Source organism: Heterocephalus glaber, unplaced genomic scaffold (genome assembly GCF_053883595.1).
Source record: "Heterocephalus glaber isolate CG9 unplaced genomic scaffold, H.glaber_assembly_v1.0 deba00001572, whole genome shotgun sequence".
Taxonomy (NCBI): Eukaryota; Metazoa; Chordata; class Mammalia; order Rodentia; family Bathyergidae; genus Heterocephalus; species Heterocephalus glaber.
This window is the reverse complement of record NW_028258357.1, coordinates 25,325,601-25,352,367: the sequence shown is the minus strand read 5'-3', so window position 1 is coordinate 25,352,367 and position 26,767 is coordinate 25,325,601. Positions and strand designations below refer to the sequence as shown.

At 37.3% G+C, this 26,767-nt stretch overlaps 1 protein-coding gene across 4 annotated transcripts in view; it reads right to left on the bottom strand.

Annotated features, from left to right (window-relative positions):
- The window catches only part of Stk38l (serine/threonine kinase 38 like), an 80,958-nt gene that overhangs the window by 27,958 nt on the left and 26,233 nt on the right, over positions 1-26,767 (bottom strand). For 3 of the 4 annotated variants that reach the window (XM_004844755.3, XM_021258324.2, XM_021258323.2), the window contains exons 2-3: positions 7,728-7,872; positions 3,731-3,782 (exon numbers count right to left, since the gene is read on the bottom strand). In XM_004844755.3, the coding sequence (XP_004844812.1) occupies positions 3,731-3,782; positions 7,728-7,861 (186 nt within the window). In that variant the 5' untranslated portion in view covers positions 7,862-7,872. Of the gene's footprint in view, positions 1-3,730; positions 3,783-7,727; positions 7,873-18,500; positions 18,579-26,767 lie in introns of all 4 variants that reach the window. The other variant, XM_087192788.1, reaches the window with a different exon arrangement.

Here is a 26,767-nt window from a genome sequence, read left to right as displayed (position 1 = left end):
AGAATGTGTATTCTGATTTGGTGGGGTGGAACACTCTATAAACATCTGTTAAATTCATTTGTTCAAGAGTTCAATTGAGTTCTCGTATTTCATTACTTATTTTTTGTCTAGTTGATCTATCTATTTGTGACAGTGGGGTATTGAGGGCCCCCACTACTATTGTATTAGTGCATATATGACTTTTCATGTCTGTTAGTACTTGTTTTATGTAGTTGGGTGCACCAGCGTTTGGTGCATGTATATTTATGACTGTCATCTCTCCCTGTTGGATTGTTCCCTTTACAAGGATGTAGTGTCCTTCTTTGTCTCTCTTAATCAGTTTTGGTTTGAAATCTACTTGATCTGCAAAGAGGATAGCTACTCCTGCTTTTTTTCAGGTTCCCATCGCATGGAGTATTGTTTTCCACCCTTTTAACTTTTAGTCTATGAGTTTTTGAATCAAGTGTGTTTCTTGTATGCAGCATATTGTTGGATCTTGCTTCTTGACCCATTCTGCAAGTCTATTTCTTTTGATTGGTAAATTGAGACCATTAACATTGAGGGTTATAACTGATACATATTGACTTGTCATTGTCATGACTTTTTCTTTTTGTTGGATTCTCCCCCTTTGCATGTAATTTCTTGTTGTGCCCAATGGATTCTTTCTGCTTTGCTCCCTGGGGTTGTGATCCTCATTGTCTTTTCCTAGGATGTTGTCTAAAATTTTCTGGAGTGCTGGTTTGGTATTCATGAAGATCCTAAGGTGCTCTTTGTCATGAAAGTATCTTATTTCTCCATCAATTTTGAAAGATAGTTTTGTAGGCTACATCAATCTGGGTTGGAGGCTGTTTTCTTTTAGGGCATGAAATACATCACTCCAAGCTCTTCTTGCCTTGAGGGTTTGTGTTGAGAAGTCTGCTGTGATTCTGATGGGCTTTTCTTTGTATGTGATTTGTTTCTTTTCCCTAACTGCTTATAGAACTTTGTTCTTCTGTTGGGTTTCTGGAATCTTAACAATTATATGCCTATGTGTAGATTTTTTTTTGATCAAGGCTAGTTGGAGTCCTATATGCCTCACTTATCTGTATGTCAAGTTCTTTTCCCCTCCTTGGGAAGTTTTCTGCCATCACGTCTGTGAACAGTTTTTTTATGTCATCTGCACTCTCTCCTGTTTCTTCGTTGACTCCAATCAGTCTTATGTTATTCTTCTTTGCATCATCTAGCAGCTGCTGGACTGATTTCTTGTGGTCCCTTACAATTTTGAAGCAGTTTTTCTTTTCCTGGTCACTAACTGCAATCTTATCTTCTGTATCTGAAATTCTGTCCTCGCACTGGTTCATTCTGCTGTGTAGACTTTCAATGGAGTTTTTAATCTCTTGGAAATCTGTTTGCATCTGTTTTATGGATTCTATTTGTTTCCTATGTTGGGCTTCTATCATGTTCTTCAGCTCCTCTCTAGATTTATCAATCATGTGTTGCACTATGAGCACAATCTCTGCTGTTATCTGAGAAATTATTTCTGATTTCATTTTTTCCAGATCCTCTTTTGTTGCCAGTTCAGGGAGTCCAGGTGGTTGAGTATCAGAGTGTTCCATCTCATTTCCCTTCAGAGTTGCTGTAGGTGATCTCCTGGAAATCTGGTTTTGAGACTTGTTTATGTGTCTTCTCATTTTGATGAGGAGGGTGGGGTGCTGTTGGCATCTGCATGGCTCACCTCCTCTGCACTTGGAGTGGTGGTATGGCAAGGGGCAAAATCTTTTCACATTGTCTAAAGGTTATTTAGAGGAATTAAAATAGCTCTACTTGCACTTAGAACTTGCTAATTATAAACCAGGGAGTAGAAATAGGAAGCTACAAACTGTATTCATCCTATAGCTGCAACTGATTTGGATTGCACTGGTTTTTTAAAACACTCGAATTACTTTCCCACATTTGGGGGGGGGGGTAATGGGGATTGAACTCGGGACCTTGCACTTGTGAGGCAGGTTGCAGAACCACTGAGCTAATTCCCCAGCCCCTACTTTCCAGTATTTTAATAAAAAGCAGGTGAGTCACATAAAAGCCCAAATTTTCAGCTCCATTTTTTTCCCTCTTCTTGTGGTACTAGAGATAGAACCCAAGGCATTCACACTGAGCTACATTCCCTGTGCTCTCACCTTTATAAAGAGAGTCTCGCTAAGTCGCTAAACTGCTCAGGCTGAGCATGAACTTGTGGTACTCCTGCTTCAGCCTCCCAAAGTTCTGGGACTGCAGGTGTGCACCACCCATGCCCAGCCATGTCTTCTTGAAAAACAAGAACTTAGCCACACTGGGCCATGGTGGCCATGGCCTTTAGCTTCCACCAAGGGTGCCAGTCACCAGGTGACAGGTCTAACTGGGCCAGGCTCTTGTTTTCTTACAGTAAAGTGAAAACTGGGAGGTCTTCATTAAGACATAAACTGTGAGGATCAAATATTTTAGAAAAAAAAAAGGTAAAAGAAGAATCTATTTTGTTGTGGAAGTAAAAATAATTAAGAATTGTATATACAAACAAAATATGTCTGGATCAAAAAAACAGAACCTGAAATGTCATCACAAAAAAATCCTGGCCACGTCTCCCCCAAACTAAGGCTGCACTTCCATCTGCTTTGCAACCCCTCCTCCAGAAATCAAATTAAAGTGTTATGTTTAAAGTTTCTAAATCAATACAACTGTAATAATACAGTTATTGGTCAAAAGCATTACTTTTCTCACTAAAATTTAAAAGGTATAAATGAAATGAGCTTTTAAAACAGTATATTGATTTCATATGTTAATTGTAAAAATCTAAATGTTAAAATTTGAGTTTTCTAGATTGAGTCAGGTGATTAACAAAGTAACCACTCTGGGTAAACCATAAATGTTTTTATATCTGATTTAAACCTCCCAACTATAAAGATAGAGCTACAGACCTAGGAAAAGGAAAGGAAAGATTAGAAAACAATCTTGATTTCAAATCACTTGGTGGTCTACTCTTTAGAGAAACTCTTTGCTGACCACTGAAAACTGTTAATTAATCTAGGTTGTGATTCCTAACACCTAGAAAATAAACATCTTTCTTAGTAAGCTTTCTAAACCTAGATTTTCACTAGTACTGTCAAATTACTCTGTATTTTCTTTACTGTCCCCTTTATAGCTCAAATGCAATTAGTCATTATTCTGCATATATATTCATTACTTCATATATATCCTTTTTCTTCTGGTATCTGGGGATTGAACACAGGGCCTTGCACATGCTACATACAACTGAAGCACTCTACAACTGAACTATAAACTCAGCCCTTTAAAAAATTTTATTTTGACATAGAATCTCACTGAATTGCCTTGGCTGGCCTTGAACTTGTGATCTTTCCAGCTCAGCTTCCTAGGTAGCTGGGATTGCAGGCATGTATCACCAGGCATGGCTCTTGAATATACCTGTTTTGTTTCTGTAGTACTGGGAGTTGAACCAAAGGTCCTTTGCACTGATCTATATTCCCAGCTCTTTTAAAATTTTAAAATAGGGTCTTGTTGAGTTGCTGGCTTGGCCAGGCCAGGCTTGAACTGCCTCTGCCTCCCAGTGTGCTGGGACTACAGGCATGCTCCACCATGCCCAGCTAAAAATCCTTTTTTGTTTTGTTTTGTTTTGGGTACTGGGGATGGAACCCAGAGCCTTACATATGAAGCACTCTACCACAGAGCTACATCCCCAGCCCACTTACTTTCATATAATAATTACAGGTAATTACATTACCTCTTCATCTGCTAATCCTTCTTCTTCCATGGCCACTTCTAATTTCTTCTGCCTTTTCAATGGAAAAAATAATTAGAATTTTAAGTACGTATGTTTCTAACTATTTCCATTTCAGAATATACATTTTTCATTCAAGTTAACCAGAGCCTCATTAATGCTAGGCAAGTGCAACTATCACTGAGCTATATCCCCAGCCCAAAGCTCTACTTCTAGATTACTTCACTTGCCTGCCTAAATGCTCTGTTATTCTATTTCTCAATGTCTGTAATAGAAGTATGAAAAAGTAGCTAAGTTTGTAAAGTAGCTATCCCTGTTTAAAACCTGGTCATAACACTCAGTAGCCAAAAGAGCTTTTGTTAGTCTGTCACCTTGAGCTCAATTTTCCTGATCAAGGAACAATGTTCAATAATATATACTTGAGTATATTTTATTCTGTCATAATTCTTTGGGAACTGGAAAGTTACATATTTTAAAAACACACACTACCTGTCAGAATATTTGCCTTTCTAGATACAGTCAAGTTCAGTTATTCATTTTTTTAAGTGGTACCCTTGAAGTTAGTCATGCTAAATATTTGGAAGGGTGTGTGTGCGTGGATAAAATAACTAGTAACTAGAGAGATGGCTGTGAAATACTTTCTTCAACTTATTTCCAAGTAAACAGTATTTCATTTCTATTGCACTGTTTTTTCCCAAATGTAAGTCCAGGACAATTCTCCCTATTTCATCTTAGAGTGTGCTAGGGTAAGACTAACATTGCCCAATTTACCCAAATGAATGTAAGGTTTGAGGACCAAAACTATGATACATATATTTTGGTATTGCTAGTTGTGGCAATATATTCAAAGGTAAGATCTTTCCTAAACCATTCTTCAGCTGTTACTTTTCTTTCCTCTAGAAAATTCATAACCAAAATAGCTAAAGCCCACTGTGAAACAGCAGCCCAATGGACCACCCACTCCTTCACAACACTAGTCGTAGGTGACCGTGCTGAGCACACTGGTGGCGTGCACCTTTTGATAAGCACTACTTTCTCAACCCCGAACACTCAGAATGGAACAGGTCCCTAACATCCTCACTGGAATGATTTCCAGCATCCTCTGCACAAACAGTCCAAAGAGTGAGAGGATCGTTATTAGGTGAGGGTCTCTCAATCTGCAAGCAACTTTATTCTCTGTCAAATCTCCACTGCCCACCTCCCTCGATGCCTCCCAAACTAACTTCATGACATCATCCCTCATTCTGGGGAGAAATAAAGAAATTTTTATCCATTGCTACCATATCTGAACAGGCAGATTCATGAATTTTCTTGTACCTCTTTTAAAAAGTTTTCTCTCTAAATGGTCTTACATTTTGCTCCGGGTAGTACTTTATTAGGCTTATGCATTTATCCAATTAGTTAAACTTCAAAATTACTTCACATGCTTTCTTAAAATATTCACTGTTAGAAAACAGGAGCTGGCTGGTTAATCTGACCCTCCATAGCACCAGGCTGAGATTGATTTTTTTTTTTAGTAAGAGCGGATATTTTTATTTTTACTTTCCTTTGGGAATAAAGGGCAAAACTGAATCATTTTAAAGTTTCAGGGAAAAAAAACCACTCTAAAATTATGAGAAATAACCTACATGCCTGCTTTGAAAAAACACAGTACTTTCTTTCCTTGGTTCTCTCCTACTTTATGCTCTTATGATGATCCAATTGCTCCCAAAGACTTTAATTACATTTATGGATATATATGGTTTTATTTCTAACTTATTTGTCCTATTTTGGTACTTCAATTTTGCAGTTTTTGGTAATTTAGCCTTTCTTTTCTCTTCTGTTCTTCTGAACTAACTTCTTCCTCTCATGCCATTTTTTCCCCCTTCTCCTTATTTGGAAGTTACAAGCTATGTATTTTTATTCTTTTACTGGTACCCTAGAAATCAAAATTATATCCTTATTTGTCAGTTTGAAGTTAATCTTTATTCCCTTTCTTTTCCTTCTTTCCCTTTTTCTTTTGTAAAGGCGGTACAGAGATTAAACCCGAGACTCCCCATAGGCTACGCGCACACTCTAGCACTGAGCAATATATTCCCAGGCCTGTTTATTCCCTTTTCTACAAGGATCCTTAACAACATTTTAATTCGAAATACTTCTCTCCTGACTTAAAATTTACTGCTGGGAAGTATTTTAATTTTATTTTTTAAAGATGCACAGGACATTATTAACACTATTACTTACGTTGTGGTTGTATGGGTGCCCCTCCACTTTAAATAGGGCTACATCACAATAAACCCATCATAAACTGAAAACAGCATTAGTTGAAAATGCATCTAATATGCCTAACCTACTGATACCTCCCAGCTTAGCAACACAGTAGGCTGCAGAGCGTGAGCAGTTTTCCCTTATGTTGGCCTGGCTGACTGGGAGCCCCAGTCACTGCCACTACCCAGGATCACCAGAATATCATACTGCATATCCCCAGGATGGAAAAGGATCAAAATTCAAAATCCATGCTCTAGGTTCTACTAGGTACCCATCCCTTTTGCAAGATCATAAAATTGAAAAACTGTTAAGCCGAGCCATCGTAAGTCAGGGAGCATTTGTACAATTTTTGAGCTATTTCCATGTAATTTACCATTTAGATTTCCTATTTGTGATCACTTTCCTTCTGCCTAAATTGAATCTTCTGAAACTTCTCTTGGGGGTACACTCCTAGGTTTTGGTTGCCTATGCCTCATTCTCCTCCCTTAGGAATTGTGCTTGTTTTCTGTGGTGCTGGAGATTGAACCCAGAGTCTATAGGAGTACATGGTACAAGTACTCTCCCACTTTAGGAACTTTTAATTACAGAGACATGTCTGCTCTTCTCACTGTTCTCCATGTTCCTTAACTCTCATTATTTCCATAGTCTCTCTAAACTGATTCCTGAATAATTACTTAGGTTTTAATTTTCTAGTTCACTAATTCTCTCCTCAGCTATAGTTAAATCTATCCAAAACTATTTCTTTTCTAGTCCTGTTTCACTAAATTGCATAATCTCAGTTTGTCAGGGAATGACATTTTGGAGCCAGTATAGACTTATTTCTCTCATACTCTGTATCTGGCTAGTTCCCATGTTTTGCCAATCTTTCTCACTTGTCAGTTCTTCTCTAAGGTTGTCATCAATCCTAATTTAAGCCCCTTTCCATCTGCCTGGATATCACTAGCCTTTCCTGTTTCTAATTTCCCACATCCATTCTACGTATCACAATGAAAGTTCTCTTCCAGAGAAACATTTGTGATCATCTAATTCTTCTGCTTAAAAACCTTCAAGGTTTTCCAATATTATGAGAACAGCGACATTAACATAGCACCCAGGGCTCCCATGATACTGAAATTTAGCACATCCTGTGCCAGAGCTAAATTGGATACTGCCTGACCTGAAGGTAATTTCTTCTAATATTCTTCTCATTCTTTTTTTTACCTTTCTCCTTCCCTTTATGCTGTGTAAATAGTACTCTTCCTTTAGAGACTGTGAAATGCTACTACTATTTAAGAAGTGTTCCCAGTTGCCTTCGTCAAAAGCAATCTCCCCCATCTTTATCTTTGCTTTAGTGATACTCTTCACTCTCTTATATAATATTTAGGTGCATTATCTCCTTTATCATATTGTAAGTTTCATGAAGGCAAAAAAAATGCCATTTTTTTTAACTCTTCCACTTCCACTGATATACATACTATCCTATACATGTTTTGGAGTAAAGGCAGTCATACATAAAGCATCCCTCTAAAAAATGTGTAATGATATATACCATAGAAAATGTTTCTTTAAAACAGCAACCGACATAAAAGTATATGTGCGCACATGACTTTGGGTACCCCAAGAAATTATTCCATGAAATAAAATAACTAGGAGCATGGTAAGTGCAGGAACAGCATGCAGGGATCACTTATATACACATTATTAATGAAAAACACATTTACAATCCGCTCATTGCATACCACTTTAACAAAAGCTTGACCAGCCTTTCCTATACCTGGTTTCTCTCTCTTCATGCTGTAAAATTAGGTTGCTGTAAAAATTCTCCAGTGTGAGCTTGGCTACAGTCACTCTTTCTCGGGTATGGTTGCTCATAGGAAAGGCTGTTGTAGTCCCTGCCGTCATTGCCATAGTAACAGAAACTGAAATGACATATAAAAACAAATTATTCGGGCCAGGGATTTAGCTCAGCGGTTTCATCGCCTGCTGTGCAAGCTCAAGGACCGGAGTTCAATCCCCGGTACCAAAAAAAACCCCCAAAAATATTATTCAACAGAAAAAAAATGTGATCACATAACAAAATCTGGAAATGTTTACTTTCTACTAAGAAAAATTCTATCCAATAGTTAACACATCCAATACATTATAATACAAAGCTAATAAGCAGAAAAGTTGCACTATTCTCAAAGCAGGATAAATTAATCTTGAATTGGCAAAACCAGGGGTAAATTATAGTGAAGCAGTACCAGGGACAGTGCATGTGTAATACAGACACAATTAAACACAAAAAGTGATAGTCAACAACATTCAAAGCAAGAAATGTTTAATCCATTTGTTCATTTATTGGTTACTCAATGAAAATTATAAGATTTTGCTAATACTTAGTTATTTCCATAATAAATATGGGTCCTAAGAGTTAAAGCAGTTTAAATAGTAAAAAGTAGCTTCTGCCATTTACATTCTATGAAACATGAATTCTGTATTGGTAGATGCTATAGGAGACCAGTGTTAGAAACCAGCCCTTTTTCACAGGGTCATAACTTCCCTTTTTACTCTGAATTATGTTATTCTAGACAGCACTACAAAAAGGTTAAAACTGTAAATAGACACTGACTCCTTAGAGTCAGTGTAATAACAATGAGATGGAGTAAAAAAGAGGCTTTTAGAAATCTGGATGAGGGTATTAACAGACCACTCTAGAGAGGACTCATATTCATAGGTCATATTCAACATGAACTGAAGTCATTTTCCCCTAGACAAGGATTATAATATTTGCCTTGCCTCAGTAATAGGCCCAGCCTAGGGCATTCAAAAGAACACAGGAAAAACAGAGGAAAACTATACTTTGGCTTATACAAATTTAAAACATAACTTTAGGCACCTAATTTAGTTTTTGAATTTGCAGAATGCTTTAATGAGCATTATTTTTTTAAAACAATAAAAAAATAAAAAGAAACATTAATTACAGTGGCCAAGTGACTTTTAAGGATCAAGCTTCTCTTACTGGAGTGCTATCTAAGGCAGTGCTACAAAACCATTTTTGGTAATCTCAGAATCACTGCACTTATGTTCTGTTTTAGGATCAGATGCAGAAAAGTCAAAAGAAGGCAAAGAAGAAAACAGTTATAACGTAACAAACATTTCTGCACTTAAAATTAAGGAATTCAAGTAAATTAAAGAAAGCTAGGTTACATAAAGTTCAACAAGTTGCTATTTTAAGACTTCCAAGAATCTTTTATATACTAACATACATCGTAAATCCTGAAAAGGGGGATAAGCATATAATTTGCAGTAGACTCAAGAACTTCCTTTAGGCATATAAAATTTAAGTTCACAGATATTTCTCTTCAGACACTTTGGTAAACAAGTGCCTTCTACTTTCCCCAACCTCATTCATGGCTGGAGAGACCTTAAGAGTTCCAATCAAGAGCAATACCTAAGGTACTCTTGAACTAGGAAATGTCCAGAAGTTTATAAGTGATAAAAGAATTTTTTAAATGGTTTTCCAGAAGCTGGGAGGAAAAAATGATCAAGATTCAACTGTAATTGTTTATGGCCTACATATTCCTTTTTAAAAGTTAATGTAGCTGAATGTGGTGGCACTCAACACTCTGGGAAGTGGAGACAAGGGGATTCCAAGTCCAAGCAATTTAGCAAGATAGCAAGACCCTGTCTTTAAAACAAAAACTGTGGGGTGGGAGTAGTTATGGTAGAGCTGCTGGAAGGGCCTGAGTTCAATCCCCAATAATGCAGAGAAAAAAGTTAGTGAAAAAACAGACAAAACCTTTCATAATTTCTCTTGAAAAAAGTGCAAAGAAATCACAGCAATTACAGAGCTGTGCAACTCATAAGCAACGCTTACAGCATTGAGGAAGAAGGACAGAGAGCTGCCTGGCTGCAGGCCTGTAGGACTGCTGCCCTGCCCAATCTGTCAAGGGCCAAGGCTTGGTCTTCAGTTGCTGCTGTCTTAGTGCAATCAAATTCTAGGAGCTACTTTACCCTAATCCAATTCACAAATGACTGACAAGATGGAATAGGAAGTTACTGATCTACTCAATAAGAAATCAAGAAACAAGGAACAGATATTTACATCTTGTAGCAAATGCATTCTACCTTTGTAGGGAGCCTTAATTAGGATTCGAAGATTGCCTTTAGAAGATTGCTTGGAGGGCCGGGGATTTAGCTCAGAGGTTCTGCCGCCTGCCTACCTTCTGCGCAAGGTCCCGAGTTCAATACCCGGTTCCAAAAAAAAAAAAAAAAAGATTGCTTGGTGAGCACCACACCTGAAGAGAACTTACTCAAGTTAAATGTTTAATGCCATCAGGATAAGGTGGAATTCTAAGGAAACATAACACATCCTGCCAGCTGACACAGGACCCACAGCCCTGGGAAGTGGCGGAATAAAGTGATGGGTACTGGAAACCTCTGCTGTGACCAGGCTTTCCCAACAGGAGTAGGACCAGGCTGGAGGTGGGCAGAATAGGACACTTTTGTGGAACACAGGAAGTGTTAGGGGATTCAAAACAATTACCAACAAGAGAAAGTGTCTGTATTAGCAATACAGAAATAAATATGAGGTCATTTTAGATAAATATTTATGAACTTGATGACTCACAAGAAAAGTAAACAGATGAGGCTTCTTCCAGCATAAAATGATATAGTGAGTTTTACTCCAAAATCCAGAAATGGAGGTCAGCACTGAAAAATCACATTTAGTTACTGTATAATTTAATCATGATTAATATGATCCTTCCATCTTGTTATACATATATGAAAGTATGTATGCCTTTTTAAAAGCCAATCAGCGCAAAATCTATGTCTACTCATCCTTGTGATGAAAACATGCTATGCACACAGTAGACATTCTATACGTGATATTACTCAACTTCTATGCTTTAAACTATATACATGTTTCATATGGAATAATTTTAATTGGGTTAAAAATTACAGAATCAGGGGAGGGCCGCTGGCCAGGGCCTATGGTAGCCAGTTCAGTAAGGGGCTCAGGTGTGGCTACCTGGCATGTGAACATCCTGGGTGCCACTCTCCAGCCAGCCCTACGTGATGCACCAGGAGCACAACACCAATTGCTCTTAGACTCTTGGTGCTGCTCTGAGCAGCATCACGCTTTATTACCAGCAAGTTGGCAAGCACTAAAGAGGCTGTGGTGGGAAAGTTCTTGAGTGCTGAGTTGTAAAGGTCAAAGTGGGAACCTCCTCAAGTGGATGGGTTTCTCAGAGGAGGACAAGCAAGAACCAGAAGAGGACCCGGAGGCCCTGATCTCATTTCCAAGTTTCTACAGTCCCATAGGAGACAAAGAAATGAGAGGAAGGCAAGCCCAAGGCTGATTCTGACTCTGAAGATACAGGAAAGGAGCACAAACCAAAGGAGCCTCAGAAAAGCCAAGAGCCTTTGTCTGGGGTTTGGATCCAGGGACTCCACTGGAAAGCTTGAGTCTGGTGATACTGGGCTAGTTGCTGCCAAGGAAGCCAAGGTCAAGGGTTCACAGGCTGTCACATCCTGCTAAAAGGACAAGCCCTTGCCACCTCTGACTGGTTATGAGTAGGGAGGGAAGTTCTACTAGTCCAAAGGTGTCCTGAGAAGGCGTGCCTTGAAGATGCAGCAGCCTAGGTGCTTAGAGCCGTTCCTAGCCGTTAAAGAGTTTGGACACCTATCCCAATGGAGGAGAAAGACTCATTTCCAGGAAACCCATTTTTGCACTTTGCAAAGAAAAACAAACTTGCAGAACCGTGTGTGTTACTGTCACTCTTCAAAGAACATCTCTACAACCCGTGGCCTTTTTCTCAACAGTGTTAACTGCCTTTTCTACAGCACAAGACAGGTGCAGTTTTTGGCTTTTACTAGGGTATATCTGGGGTGAGAGGGATCGGCAAGGAAGGAGATGGATATGGCCATTTCGATTACAATTTGGGGCCTGAGCAGGGAAATGGTGAAACAATGGAAAGAATAAATAATTTGGTCCTATGTCCAGAATATTTTACTGTTTCAAAAAACTGTCATTGGTATCATAAATGAGGATTGTAGGAGACTATTTAAAAGCTGTGAATGTCTGAAACCTGTAGGAGTTCCTTGCCTGTGATTCATGTTATTCACCACAAAGGACTAAGCCAGTTCTTAAGTTACTACTGCTGCCATTTTGGAAGTGGAAACTGAGGAGGGACAGTCTTAAAGTGAGGAGAACACACAGGCACATCATTTTATCTTTAAGGTGCTAATTCTTGAAATTAGACAAAAAGACCCTTTCTTTTCCCATTTATGAAGTTATGAATATCAGCCTGTCCAAGCAAGCCACCGGCTGAAGTACTGGAAGAGGGGCCAGGCGAGGCACGGGTGATGGAAGTGCAGGAAAAGGGGCAGGTCCACCTCCGGGTGGAGATGCTGGAGCCTGAGTAGTGTGAGCTTTGAAGATCAGTTACTGACAACACAAGTTTTACCAAGTCGGTTACAGGGTTGAATGATTTCAAAAGCTCTGGTCTCGGGAAGAAGACTAACTTTCATTTTGGGGCAGTGGTTCACTTTGTATCACAAAATAAATTTTGGGGAAAAAAATCTTAAGAATGAACTTAACACCTAAAATGTTCCACCTTGGGTCTTGAGATCCATCAGTTCTTGACATCATCTAGCGCTACACTGTAAAATCTTTTCAAGAATATGATAGATTTCTGTAAAATATTTCTTTACATGTAAACTTCATACTACATTGTCAGTTTTTATCTTAAAAAACTACAGATTTATATAAAAAATACAGTACCACTTGGTAAAAATCTTAAGAGATAGCTTTGCAGAAAAAGCCAAAAAAATAGTATTTTTTTTTAGAGAATGACTTAAAAAATAAGAATAAAATTATGTTCTTCTAATCAGAGAGTCTTTAAAATTTTAAATTATATAAAACTAAGAAGCTCTCAAATTATTACAAAGACTGATCTGATTATTAGCACTCATGGGTTGAATACTGTTCTTTTGTCTTTTATTAAAGCTCTTTCATTAGCCAGAAAAAGAACAGGATATAATTTGCAAGTCTAGAACTCCTGGATTGATAAAAACAATGGCAGAGGCCCTTGACCCTATTCATGCATTCCATCTAGACTCCTCCATTCCCTGATAAAGACACGACCAACAGTCGCTCCTCCACTGTGTACAGATACACCACATTCTCTTTATTCATTCTTCTGCTGATGGGAACCTAGGCTGGTTCCATATGTTGGGTAGTATAAATTGTACTACAATAAACACGGATATACAGGTATCCCTTGAATTCCTTTGGGTATATACACCAATGAGTATTACAGATGGGTCATATGGTAGTACTATTAGTTTTTTGAGGAAGCTCCACAGCTCACCAGGAATGTAGAAGTTCCCCCCTATCCTTAGCAGCATTTATTATTTTTTGTATTCTCGATAGCCACTCTGACTGGGATGAAATGGAATCTCAATGTAGTTTTGATTTGACTTCTCTAATGGCTGAAGATGTTGAACATTTTTTCGAATACATATTGGCCATTTACACTCCTTGTTTTGAGAATTATCTGTTCAATTCATTTGCCCATTGATTGAGCTACTTGATTTTTGATGTTTTTTAGTTCTTTATATATTCTTTTTTTTTGGTACTGAGGATCGAACTCAGGACCTTGTGCTTGCGAGGCAGGTGGCACCACTGAGCTAAATCCCCGACCCTAGTTCTTTATATAATCTATATATTAATTCTCTGTCAAAACAGTAGCTGGGAAAGATTTTTCTCCCTTCTGTACGCTGTGTCTTCACTCTGTTGCTTATTTCCCTTGCTGCCCAGAAACTTTTAAAAAATCTGATATAGTCCCAGTTGTTGATTCTTGCTATTATTTTCTAAGTCCTACTCAGGAAGTGTTTGCCAGGTCTATGGCTTCAAGTGTTTTCCCTATGTGTTTTTTCTAGCAGTTTCAAAATTTCTGGTCTTATATCTGGGCTTTTCATACATTTTTATTTTTGTACAAGATGAGAGGGATCGAATTTCAATCTTTCACATATGGATACCCAGTTTCCCCCAAACCATTTGTTAGTAATGGTCTTTTCTCCAATACATGTTTCTGGCTCCTTTGTTGAGAATCAGGTGGCTGTAGTTGAGTGGGTATGTTTCTGTGTCTTCTATTCCATTGCCATATGTGCCTATATTTGTGCCAGTACTATGCTGTTTTTGTTATTATGGCTTTGTAGTATAATTTGAAATCAGGTATTGTGATGCTTTCAGCCTTGCTCTTTTTGCTTAGGGTTGCTTTGGCTTGTTTTTGTTTTTTTAAAACAGGGTCTCACTGTATAGTTCGGGTTGGCCTTGAACTCACTATGTAGTCCATGTTGGCCTTGAACTCCCAGCAATTCTCCTCCCTCAGCCTCCAGGGTGCATGGGTCACCACACTCAGCTAGAAATAGATCTTATGATTCAATGGCTGAGTTCTCAAAGGTTTATCTGGCTTTAGAAATAACTATTAGTGGAAGATTATCTGATTATGTTGATTCTAAACTTTAGTTTTATTAAACTTGCAATGGGAAAAGTATGCATGAACTAAATATATACAATTAAACTAGGAGATATTTTATCTAAAATCTGGCCTCTGTACAGTTTTTTTTGTTTCATTGCTGTATTTTGTTTTTTTGGCGCTAGAGACTGAACCCAGGGCATGAGCAAGCTAGGTAAGTGTCCCACACTTGGCTATATCCTCAGCTCATACAGATCTTCATGTTTAGCTAAGGTATCACCTCTTGTTTCTCAAAGACACTCAGAAAGCAGCTGCCTATTCTTATGTGTAGAACTGAATTGTTCCATTGCTGCATCCCTGCCTAGTAATGTATAGAATCTGTATGCAAAAGATTCTCAGCTGAATTTATAAAAGCATAGTTCAATGAAAAAAATAAACTACTTCAGGTGAAATGCCAAATAACTTCAAATATTTGTAATTTGGTACTGCAATGAGAAAAAAAATCAGTATTAACTTTTAGACAGCAGAGACATCCCTAAAATATTTTAAATCACTTTCTGTTTATTGTTGTACATGTGAGTACACAGAGAACATGCTTTGATTAGGCTAAAAGAAGAAAAATTACAATTTGCAAGAATGTGAGTAGAGGGCATGGGGGTGGTGAGGTGATGGATGGGGAGCAGGGTCCACAGTGAGAATTCTAATGCTTTCTGTAAGGAAGAACTGTTCATAGGTAAAAACAAAACAACCAGGAAAAAAGTATGTATTAAGAGACTATAAATACAAATTGGTATCAAATTTCATTTATTCCTAAGGTTATATATCTAGAGATTTATAGACATGATTTTAATAGCCTAGGGAAACTTTTGGAGAGTAAGACAGCATGGGGGTGGCACATTACACTGATTCAGAGACTTCTCAGCTATCAGGTTTAACCTCTGGCTTTGAACTGAGGTTGAGATGCATGAGATGAACAAGGACATCTAATGCACAGAGAAAAATTATCCTTCCCTTTAGCTTGTTAGCTAAGTCATGCTTTCTGCAATCTCAACATCCCAACATGAGCAGTTTTCTTCTATATTTTTCATTCCTGTCCTAAAGAATATGTTCAGTGGGAATGAAGAAAAACTATTTTTAAGTAAAATTTTAAATTTACAGTTTAAAATAGTAAATTTAAAGACAGAAAATAGAAAAATAATCCTGTTCACAAAAGCAGTAAGGAGGAGGAGATGGAGAACAACACTCCAAAACTACGTAAGAATAACCTTGATTTTAAAAAGTGGTGAATTTTTATCAGAAAATTTAATCATAGATCATGAAAGGAAGGGAAGAATTATTCAATTAATAGAGCTGCAACAACAGAGGATCTACTTGGGGAAAAACAATCAAGTCAGATGTTCATTTCACTCCAAAAGGCAAAATAAATTCCAAATAATTAAAAAGGGTGAACATAAAGACAGAGGAAGGGAGGGAGGGAGAGAAATTAAACATCAGAAAGTTAGACTTTCATGAAATCATCACAATGAATAGTAAAGTATCACACAAAAATTAGGAACATACTATATATATATATGATTCAAAGACAGTAATTTTGGGGAAAACACTAAAAAGTGTCTATTACGTGGACCAGGGATTTAGCTCAGTGGCAACGTACCTGCCCTGCAAGTGCAAGGTCCTGAGTTCTATCCCTGGTACCACACACACACACACACACACACACACACACAAACTGTCCATTAAGTGCATGTAGAAAAAAATCTATATTCAAAAAACAAATCTTATATATATAAAGCTCATACACAGCTTTGAAATATTAAAGTTGTAAACAAACAAAAGACTGTAATAAATGAATAACCAACAATGAAAAGTTTAAAAATATGAAAAATGTTCAAATTTACTAGTAAATCAAAGATAGAGAAATTTAAAAAACTGTAGTATGTTCCCTGTATCAACATAGCCACAGCTTAGGGGAAAAGCACTCTTGGTGAAGTCCAGACTGCCAGAGACGCACACCTTTTGGTCTGTGTGTTAACTGGGAGGAATGAAACCCTTCTGGCTGGAAATATGCCATTCTATATAAAAAACTGTAAATGTTTTAAGTTTTGAAATAATAACTAGACCTTTGGGAGATTATCCCAAGGAAATAATCAAAACTGCAGCAAAGATTTGAATAGTTTTTTTTTAATTTAAAGGGTTTTTAAAAATTTCAAACCACTTAAAAAGTTTAAAATTAGGTGAAATGACTCACAGAATGCTGACAGCATAAAATACCATAGAAAGATTGCTTAAGAAAAATTCCCAAAAATATTTTAACAACATAAGAAATAATATTAAGTAAATAAGCAGGATACAAAATTCTATCTTCAGGTACAATATGAACTCAATTATATTAAAAAAGGACAGAGAAAGATTATTGAGTAAAAATACTTCAAAATTATGGATGATTTAAATGTTGTCCTTGATCATTTTTTAAATTTTCCAATTTTTCCATAATGAGAAAACAATCATTTTTAGAATCAAAACAAAGTATTTAAGAGTGGTGTGTGAGAGTGTCAGGTGGGGATAGTAAAAGGGAATCGACTTGTACTTTGCAGCTCACAGAGTGGTTTTCTATACTTGATTATACATATCACTATACTTACTCTTCCCTCTGAACCAAATCTTAGCTCTGGATGAGTGGAAGATTCTGAGGAATGGCAAAAAAAAACACCTACATGTCATGGAACAAAACTATAGGCAAATAAGAAGACTAAGGAAAAGAATTTTAAAGAAAGATTTTTCAATCATATCTTAGACTTCTTAGGGAAACAATTTTGTAATGGCCTATACTGGTGACATTTATAAGAGGTTACACCGTACTCACTTCAAGTAGCTTTTCTACAAGTGACTTAAAAGGCCCATGTTAAATCAGAAAGTATGGCAGCATAAATCTAGGTTCAATCACCTTCAAGTCTTGTTTAAAACAAGAGAAATCCTCCAAAACACGGCAAGAGGAGAAAGAAAAGGAACGCAACAGATTTAAAGAGGCCCAATCCCCTTTACCCCTCCTGCTTGTTTTAAGGAAAACAGTCCATGGTTCAAAACACCAGCACAGCCCAAATTGCAGGTTTTGTGCTAGAAGGTGAAGATCTGGTGTGATCGGACACCAACCAATGAATGGTAAAGGCAGGAAACCTGGTAAAGGGGAGGGAGGAGGAATGAAGCAGCCTAGTCTTCTGGGAAGCAGCCTAGAGGGATGAATCATACATTAAAAGGCTTGGGTGATTTTGAATACTTGTTTTTCATTTTCTTAAAAGCAAACTTCTACTAGAAATGACAGAGACAGACAACTGCGAATAAGATGAAAACTGAAAATAGAGCACATAAGAGAGTGTAAAATATTCCTCAAGTAAACACACAACACTAATTTCAAATACAGTAGTCACATTTTAATTTTCCATTCATATAAAACATTCAAAGTTTCTACATCACTTAATATTTTCACAAGAAACTTATGTCAATTTCTCAGTTGTACCAATTCCTTACTATTTCTTAATTTTCATATTAAAATGACTGTTATTTTGCTTGTTGTTCCTTTTCCAGTGAAGACTATCTCTAAGATATCAGACCAATTTAAGAACTTAAAGGGCAAAAGCAGCAGTCTTTTTTTTTTTGGTACCGGGATCGAACTTGGGACCACTCGCTTGCGAGGCTCAAGGTGGAACCACTGAGCTAAATCCCCAGCCCAGCAGCAGACTTTTTGAGGGGCAAAAATGAGCTAAGACTAAAATTAGAACATGATTATCATCAAGCTTACTGATTTAAGACCTAAATAGCTACGAGTTACTTTTAGTTATGTGGAGTCATTTAAGCTCACCTTTGACCATCACAAGTGACCAAAGAAAACTATTCCCAACTAAAAGCAGACAGACCATGTGACTCACCAGTCTCAGATCTGTGTCAAGCACACAGACTATTTGACTTCCACAATCCTGAGAAAAATCTAGAAAGTCCACCTAATTAAGACATCAGAATGCTAAAACAAACTTTAAGATTAAAAAAATTAAGTGTTAAAGAACAATTTATGAACAGGACCTTACCATTTTGTTGATTTGTTATCTTTAGAACACAATTCTTTCTGGATTATTTGGAAAACAAATACAGGAAGAAAAAAATACCTAAAATGGAATAAAAAGTCAATTGCACAGCTGGATGTCATCCTGTAATTCAACTACACACTCTTAACAAGCCTCCCATAAGTCAATTTACGAATGCAATTCTGTGTGGGATGTTTCTAGACTACTACAATCTAAGATGGTAAATTTAGTTCACTACAGGGCAAGTCTGTTACAATCACAGAACTGGAAAGCAATTTTGATTACAGAAGTTGGACGCCGTTGAGTGACAGAAAATCTCTTACTTGTCATTAAGGGACACAGATCATACTACATAGTCCATCTTCTTCATTTTATACAAGTGAAGCTCCCAGATACCAGGGTATCTGATAAAAGCTGGACAGGAACAGGCAACTTGACCTTCAAGGAGACCTCCCACTCTATATGGAGAGTCCACAGTGCGAGGGCAAGCCCAGGAAACAATCCCTGCAGACACAGATGCCCAGGATCGAGGCCCGGGCTCCGTGCTATCTATTAGCTCTAATGCAGATATCCTTGCTGGACACTAAGTCACTACTTCCTATATTATATTTATGTAACTATGGATCGAATAACTGGCATCTGCTTGCTTTGTTTAGATGACCAAAGAATACTTTTACCCTTAAGCTTTCTGAAAACCAAAACATTATAGCTACAGGCTTCTTGAAGGCTATGAAGATTTCAATACAAATGCTGGTCACCACTAAGTGATGTAGATTTCAATTTAGCTTGGGACTCTACCTCTCTCTTTAATCACTTCCTTATAAAAATGTCCCCCAAAGTGAGGTTCTCAGAATCTTATGCACCAGGTTACCTGGGTGTTAGGGAAAATCTAAGTGTACATATATTCAGATCTCTGGAATGCCACAGATATTGTTAACAGAGGGAAAAGTTTTCTAAAATCTAAATATCCACTTTGTTCTTTCCAAATTGGAAGTAGATTTTTTTCTACATATTAATATACAACACTTCATGTAAAAATGTGAAAATATTCAGAAGTAATACACCGCAGAGTGAGTGACCTCAGAATCCTACCTCCCATGATATCCAGTTTTAACTGCTGTGTAAGAGAGTCTGAGCTAGACTGCCTGGACTTAAATTCTGGCTCTGCCACTTATGAACCATGAGAACTCTCAGGACTGGCATGTCCTTCATCTACAAAACAGAGATAACAACAGCATGTGAAAATTAACAACTACTGTTTATTGAGTCCTTTACAAAGTATAGGTATTGTTCCGAGCACTTAAAAATATATTAACTTAGTTTTAAGAAGTGACTGATTTGTGTTAAAGCACTCAGAATAGTGCCTGAGATTCAGTCAAGTGCTCATTAAATGTTGACTGTTGCTATGTCCTTCCAAAACTTTAATGCATACACAGTTTAATATTGATGAGTTCACACAAACTGTTTCATAACTTGCCTTTTCCATTCCAATTTGCAGATATCCTGATATTAATACGAATAGACCCATTTCATCTTTTTTAAAGAGCACATAAGTAGTAATATTTTCTAATCCATAAGTTGTTTTGTGCCAGACACTATGCTTTACGTGTATCATCTCACTATCCCAGGAGGCATACACCATTATTATTACCATTCAGGGAAAAGCAAAGTGCAGCTAATGGACTAAGTTACTTGTCCAAGATGATGCAACTAGATGTGGTAGCACCAGGATCTGAACTCAGGTTCCTTTAAAACTAAGCCACTGTGGGCCAGGGATTTAGCTCAGTGGTGCCGATGCCTGCCTCGCAAGTGCAAGGTTCCAAATTTGACCCCTGGTACCAAAATAATTTAAAAATAAATAAAATAAAACTAAACCATTGTATCATACTATACATTCCATAGTGCCACTGTTTTAAACCAATGTCTATGAACAGATGTCCAGATGGTTTCCATTTTGGGGATTTTTTAGCAATGCCATAGTGAACATACTGGATCACAGAGTGTACATTCTTTCTCTTATTTTCTTATTATATTCTTCCATATGTGCAACCGCTAAGTCAAAGGACAGTAAAATTTTGATTCACAGTGTCAAGATTGCTCGCCTGGTACCAACTGACCATTCATAGCTATAAAAGAAAGCCACATTGCACACTGTCTTAAATTTTGCCAGTCTGATGAGTTAGAAAGAATATCTTTGCCTAGCACACGTGACCTGGTCTGATCCCCAGCACCACTACAAAATAAAAATCTTAGTTTTGTTTATCTATTTCTTAGACTAAAATTAGTTAAGCACATTTTTCTGATTGTAAATATCTTTTTTTATAATCCTGCCTGACTTAAGTCTTTTGTCCACTTTTCTATTAAAAAAATTCATTCACTCTTCAGATAGAGACCATATTTGGACAATGAAACTATGATAGCCCATCTTAAATATCTGAAATCATACCATAATGCCAATATTTAAGTAACTACAATTTATACAATCTTAAAAAAACACTGTTTTAGCTCATGCAGGAACTATAGTTATTAATTAGAACAGCCACTTTCCTGTATGCCAATCAAATCAAAACAAAACTACTGCCACACAACTCAAAGGTTGAAAACGTAAGTAGGAAGAAGCTTAGTTTCCAAGAAAGCTTGGTTTCCAAAGCAAGAGTCTCTGTTCTTTAGATGTGACATTAAAACTTTGCTATTTGGGCCAAGATATAAGAAAATCTTTTAAATAATGCCAATTTTCTCTTCAACAGGAAAAAATCCAGTTCAGATGATCATTCTCTGGAAATCAATTAGGTATCATCCTTATCACTGTCATTATCATCCTTGAGGCTTGGGGATAGCCCAGTGGGAGAGCACATGGCTACCTTCTGCAAGGTTCTGGGTTCGACTTCTAGTACTGTAAAAGAAAAAAAGGCAGGGGAGGAAAAGAAGGAAAGAGAGAAGCAAAGAAAATATTATCATTGTTCTTATCATCTATTAAGCACCTTCTCCGTGCTAGACAGTACTGTGTGCATTATCTCGCTCTTCATAATAACCACAAGGTAGGAATTATTTCTCCATTTTGCAAAGGAAAAGTTATTTGCCAGATGCCTTTTAACCAGAAAGGAGCAAAGCTGGGATTTGAACCATAGCTCTGTCAACTCCAGAGCTACTGTTCTGATCTCCATGCCCACTTTTTATGAGCAGAATTACTCACTTAACAAAGCTAAGGTAAAAAATAAACCAGTGGATTCCTAAGAGCAACTACAGAGAGTTACTGGTCTTTTCTAGCATGATCATCTTATCTACTCTTGATACATCTTAAATGTCTGTGGAATTTTTGGTTTTAAAGAAACTTTAGGGCTGGGGATTTAACTCAGTGGTTCCAGCGCCTGCCTCGCAAGCGCACGTCCCCAGTTCGATCTCTGGTACCAAAAAAAAAAGAAAGAAATTTCAACTTATTTATCCTTCTAACAGACACAAAGAAAGCTAGGTTAATCCTCCTCCCACCCAACCTCTCTTCTTGAACCAACAACTCCAAAAACTTTTAAAAGACTTTTATAATCTCTATCTGGAATTTCTGCAATCATTTCAGATTTTGAATATGTACTGTCTACATTATCCTGTCCTCACCTACACAGGAGAACAGTATCAGAATGCTTTCCTGCATGAGCAAGATTAATGAACATCCAAGGGCAGCCCAAATCCTGGCAAAGATGCCATTAGCAGGGAGCCAGGGTGAAGTCCTGGTCTGTGCAGCACTTACACGGGTTCCGAGGGGCCCTGAAATAGATTCAGGTGAACGAGAGAGTTCCTCCTCAGGCACCTCTCCTCGCGGTGGCAAAGGAGTTTCTCTTACCTGCTTGGCAGCCTTGTAGTCAGAAAGCTCTTCTTACATCTAACCTAATTCTCTTCCACTGAAATTCAAATTCATTTATTTTTCTCATACTCTCCACAAAAATGGACTTTATTGCAGCAAGTACCTTGGTCAAAGTCTCCTAGTAAATAAGAGAAAGGCAGCTGGATCTGTACTGATTTTCTTTGTTTCTTTCACTAAATAATCAAAAGTTCGTAAACTGTAAGTCCATTTTCTAAGGGAAGAATTGCTTGCCTCAAGAAAACCATAAAACTGATTTGAAAAAGTCACTTTTCTAAAATCTTAACTAGTTCTTATCTGAGAATTTAAAACAGAAACCCTTCACAATGCTTGTGAAGATCTTTCTGATACAAATTATAACCACAGGTAACACTTGTGTCAGGTACAGTGCTACAAAATGTTTAACATGAATGACATTCTTTGATCTCTGCAAACCATGAAGTAGGCGTTATCCACATTTATAAACAAAGAAACAGGTTAAGTCACCAGCTCAAAAATATATAACCAGTAAACAGAACCTCCCTCATACCAGAGCCTAAGTCTGCAATCTGTTAACAATCTGGTCTCTTATCAGCTCTAACTAGGTTAGAGCTAAGCCTCTCTCTCTCCCTTTTTTATCCTGGGGTTGGAAGCACAGGCCCTATGCATGCTAAGCACATACTCTATAACTGAAGTACCCAAAGAGGCTCAGCAAGCCTCTTCGTTTTTGTTTTTTGTTTTTTGGTGGTGCCTGGGATCAAACCTAGAGACTCCTACATGTCAACCCTTCTCTTTGAATATAGAAATGTCGTTCCTGACACCATCAAGTTCTTTATAATAAATTTTATTTTTCTCACCTCTTTCCATTATAAGACTTGTAGAAAATAACAACCCCACTGTTTCACAAAACTAAAAAGTTATACTTAAAAATGCAGCAAACATTTTTAAAAATTGAGGAAAAAAATTGTACCCTAAGACTTACAGGAACAAGTATGAGCTATTATGGAACTTTTATATTTGAAAACAGTCCATTTTGAGACCACTATCTTCCATTAACCTATTTATTCACTTATTATCCCAGCCAAACCAAGCCATTTTATTTTTATAGCTCTGTAATATATTTTTGACATCTGATTGGAAAGCCTTACTCCAAGATTATTGTACTTTTTCATGTGAATGTGGGAGTCTACTTGTAAGTTAAATTTAAAATACTATGGGGATTTTTATGTGGTATCATCTTCTTAAAAAGAAGAAAAGCAAGCTAGGCATGGTGGCACAAGCCTGTAGTGCCAGCACTCGGGAGGCTCAGGCAAGAGGATTGCTGTGAGTTCAAGGCCAGCCTGAACTACATAGTAAGACCTTGTCTCCAAAAACAAAAAAACAACAAAAAAAGAAAGAAACAAGAAAGGCATAGTTTAAACCCAAGATTTAGCCTTAGTTTCATTTCAGTTCTTTAGCCAAGATCTTTCTGCCACCAGGGGTGCACCTTTAAAAAGCTGCATCTAAACTGACAATCTCTTATTGATTACAGAAAACAAAATAAGGTGTTCAATAAACCTAGTAAGCAATGTTTGCAAAATTTTGCTTTCAGGATGACCACAAATGGAAAAATCCAGAAGAAACCAGTTAAGCTAATAGTTTCACTGGCTTTAGGCAAGGCTGATCAAATAATTACACATCTACACCTGTCACATACACATACCATGTTAGCAGGAAGAAAGCCAAACAGTAAGATATGACAGGAGCACTCCAAGAACCTGCCGTATTGTTGAAATAAAATACATCTAACCCACACAAATAGGGTAAAAACAACTGAGGTGAGCCTTTCTGATATAAAGGTGAGCCTTTCTGATATAAACAGGACTTCCAAACAGGGAAAAACAGTAAGCTACACTGCCTGATGAAAACTAATATATCAGGTAGCTTAGCTGTAGCTTAACTACATACCTGGTAATAATTGAAATTGAGTGACAGCTACTTAGAAACCTATGGGAAGAGAAAACAGTGATGATCTCCCCTTGGTTTATAAATCAAGGCTGGGTCACACTAATGGCACTCATGGTGTAAGCACCTCTCACTGTTCAGACCATACCCATAAACTGGCCTCCACTAGAGTAACCTAATGGGAAATCCCCTACTACTTTGTAGCTCACAGGCTATGATCCTGTTCTTGTACATGCCCTAAAAGCCCCTACCTCTTGCATCCACAGAAACTCCACCCAGTTTTCTGACGTCATGGAAATTTACTGGTCCACTCAAAAAACCTAGTATGTGGGCTCATCTATTTGTGGAAAGGGGTAGTTCTTTCCAAAATTACTGAGTCAGAAGTTTTTACTAGAACTAGATTTTTTTTTAAATGGGAAAAGTTTTTTGGTTTTTTTTTTAGTTGAATAAACAGGATGAGCACTGAATCTCCTTCCAAGGAGTAAAAACTAATGCTAAACATAGCAGGGAAATTTATTCAGGGTGAATTAGGGCAGAAACTTGCTTTTAAAAATTTAAATTATATGCAAACTCTTTCATTTTTAAAAAATGTATTCTTTAAATTGACATCAAAATTATACATATTTATGGGGTACCATGTGATGTCTCAACATATGTATACATTGTGTAATACTCAAGTGAGGGTAGTCAATTTTTGAAGCACTGTAAGAATATGCAAAGCAAAACATCTCTATGACTTCTTTCCCAATTTATCATTCTAGAAAGCCTTTCTCACAGAAGGTAGACAGCACTTCCTCTATAAGCATTTTCTTTGCAAATGGACAGAAAACTTACATGTGAGTTGGTTTTAAGATAGTTTCACTAAAATCAGTACATTAGGACCATTTACCCCTCTGAGGTTCTTTTCTATTACTTTGTTTATACTTGGCTCTTTTATGAGATAAATTGTAAATCATAAAATACTACATTTCACACCCTACAGCTTTGCACGAAGTGAAACTGAGACAATTTGGTGAATTACCTATTTTTCAGAAGTCAAAATATTCCATATAGTTTTTTACATACTTCAAGGATAAAAGATACTGTAAAGATAAAAGAAAAAGGTAAAACTGCCTTATAAAAGGCAAGACATTACTCAACCTAAGGATGTACATGCATTAAGAACAGTGAAAACTGTACATCCAGAGTAATAGTTGTTTCTAGGGAGGGAAAGGGAAGATTACCAGGACATCTCAGTTCTATTTGTAATGTTTTGTTACTTAAAAGCTGAGGCATGTAGGGCAAGACACTGACTTGATAAAGTTGCGCAGCACACCCCCATGAATGTTCCTTGCATTTTTCTCTATAATTCATATATGTTTATAATAGTTTATAATAATTTCAATTGTTTGTTACTGTCATTTTGAGAAATTTTAAAATGACAAAGACTCCAAGAAATTTTAAAGGTTTTTATGGATGAGTATTTTTTTAAGGTACTTGGCTTTATACAGGGTATTCTGCTCTTTACTAACAAGTGTTCACTCCCCTTACCCATATCCTATCTCTTACAGAATGTAAATAAAAAGCACAGCTCGGCCAAGAAGCATAAAGGAAGGAGGCTCTGAGAGATGGGCCCAGAGGGAGTGATGTACCTGGAAGAGCTGAGTGAGAAAGGCAAGCAACCAGCAGCCTGGGGGAGAGGTTGCCAGACTGCTGCAGCCTGTCCTCAAGGGGGATTATTTTGTTAGCACGATGACCCAGAATACCAGAGGAACCCATATCTAGAAGATTTAATAATATATCCTATACATAATAAAATATTTCCAGAAAATAACATTAGCTGGGTGTGGGGGTGCATGCTGTGGTGCACATCTGTAACCCTAGCACTTGGGAGGCTGAGGCAGGAGGACTGCTGGGAGTTTGATGCTACCCTGGGCTACACAGTGAGTTCAAGGCCAGCTTGAGCTACACGGCAATACCCTGTCTCGGGGGGAAAAAAACCCACTAATATAACATCAAGGAGTTGCTGCAAAATAATACAGAGGGGAGTGGGTATGGATATAGATGGAACAGGACAGTCATGGCTTGACAACTGTTCTATTTTTGTATATATTTAAGCTTTTCCATAATAAAGTATTTTTAACAACCCAAAGCTAAAATAATCCCTTTCATCACATTAGAATTCTTGTCATATTAGAATTCTGATCACAGCCAGGGGTTCAAGCAGGCAGGCCAGGGTTAGTCCTGAAGTGAACACGAGTCAGCTGCTTTTCCGTGTCTAAGTAATTCAGTGTCTTTGGTTTTGAGTTCATCTACTGAGAAAAATTAAAGGGTTGGATGAAATATTTAAGTTCCCTTTAACTATAAAAAGATTACTGGGTTTATAAAACTGGCTTCAGATACTGTATAATACAGTTAAGAAATGGGAGTGTTACTAATCATGCACTGTGAACACATGGGAGTATCTTTAATCCCTTATTCATTTATCTGACAAACATTCAGAGAATGCATACTA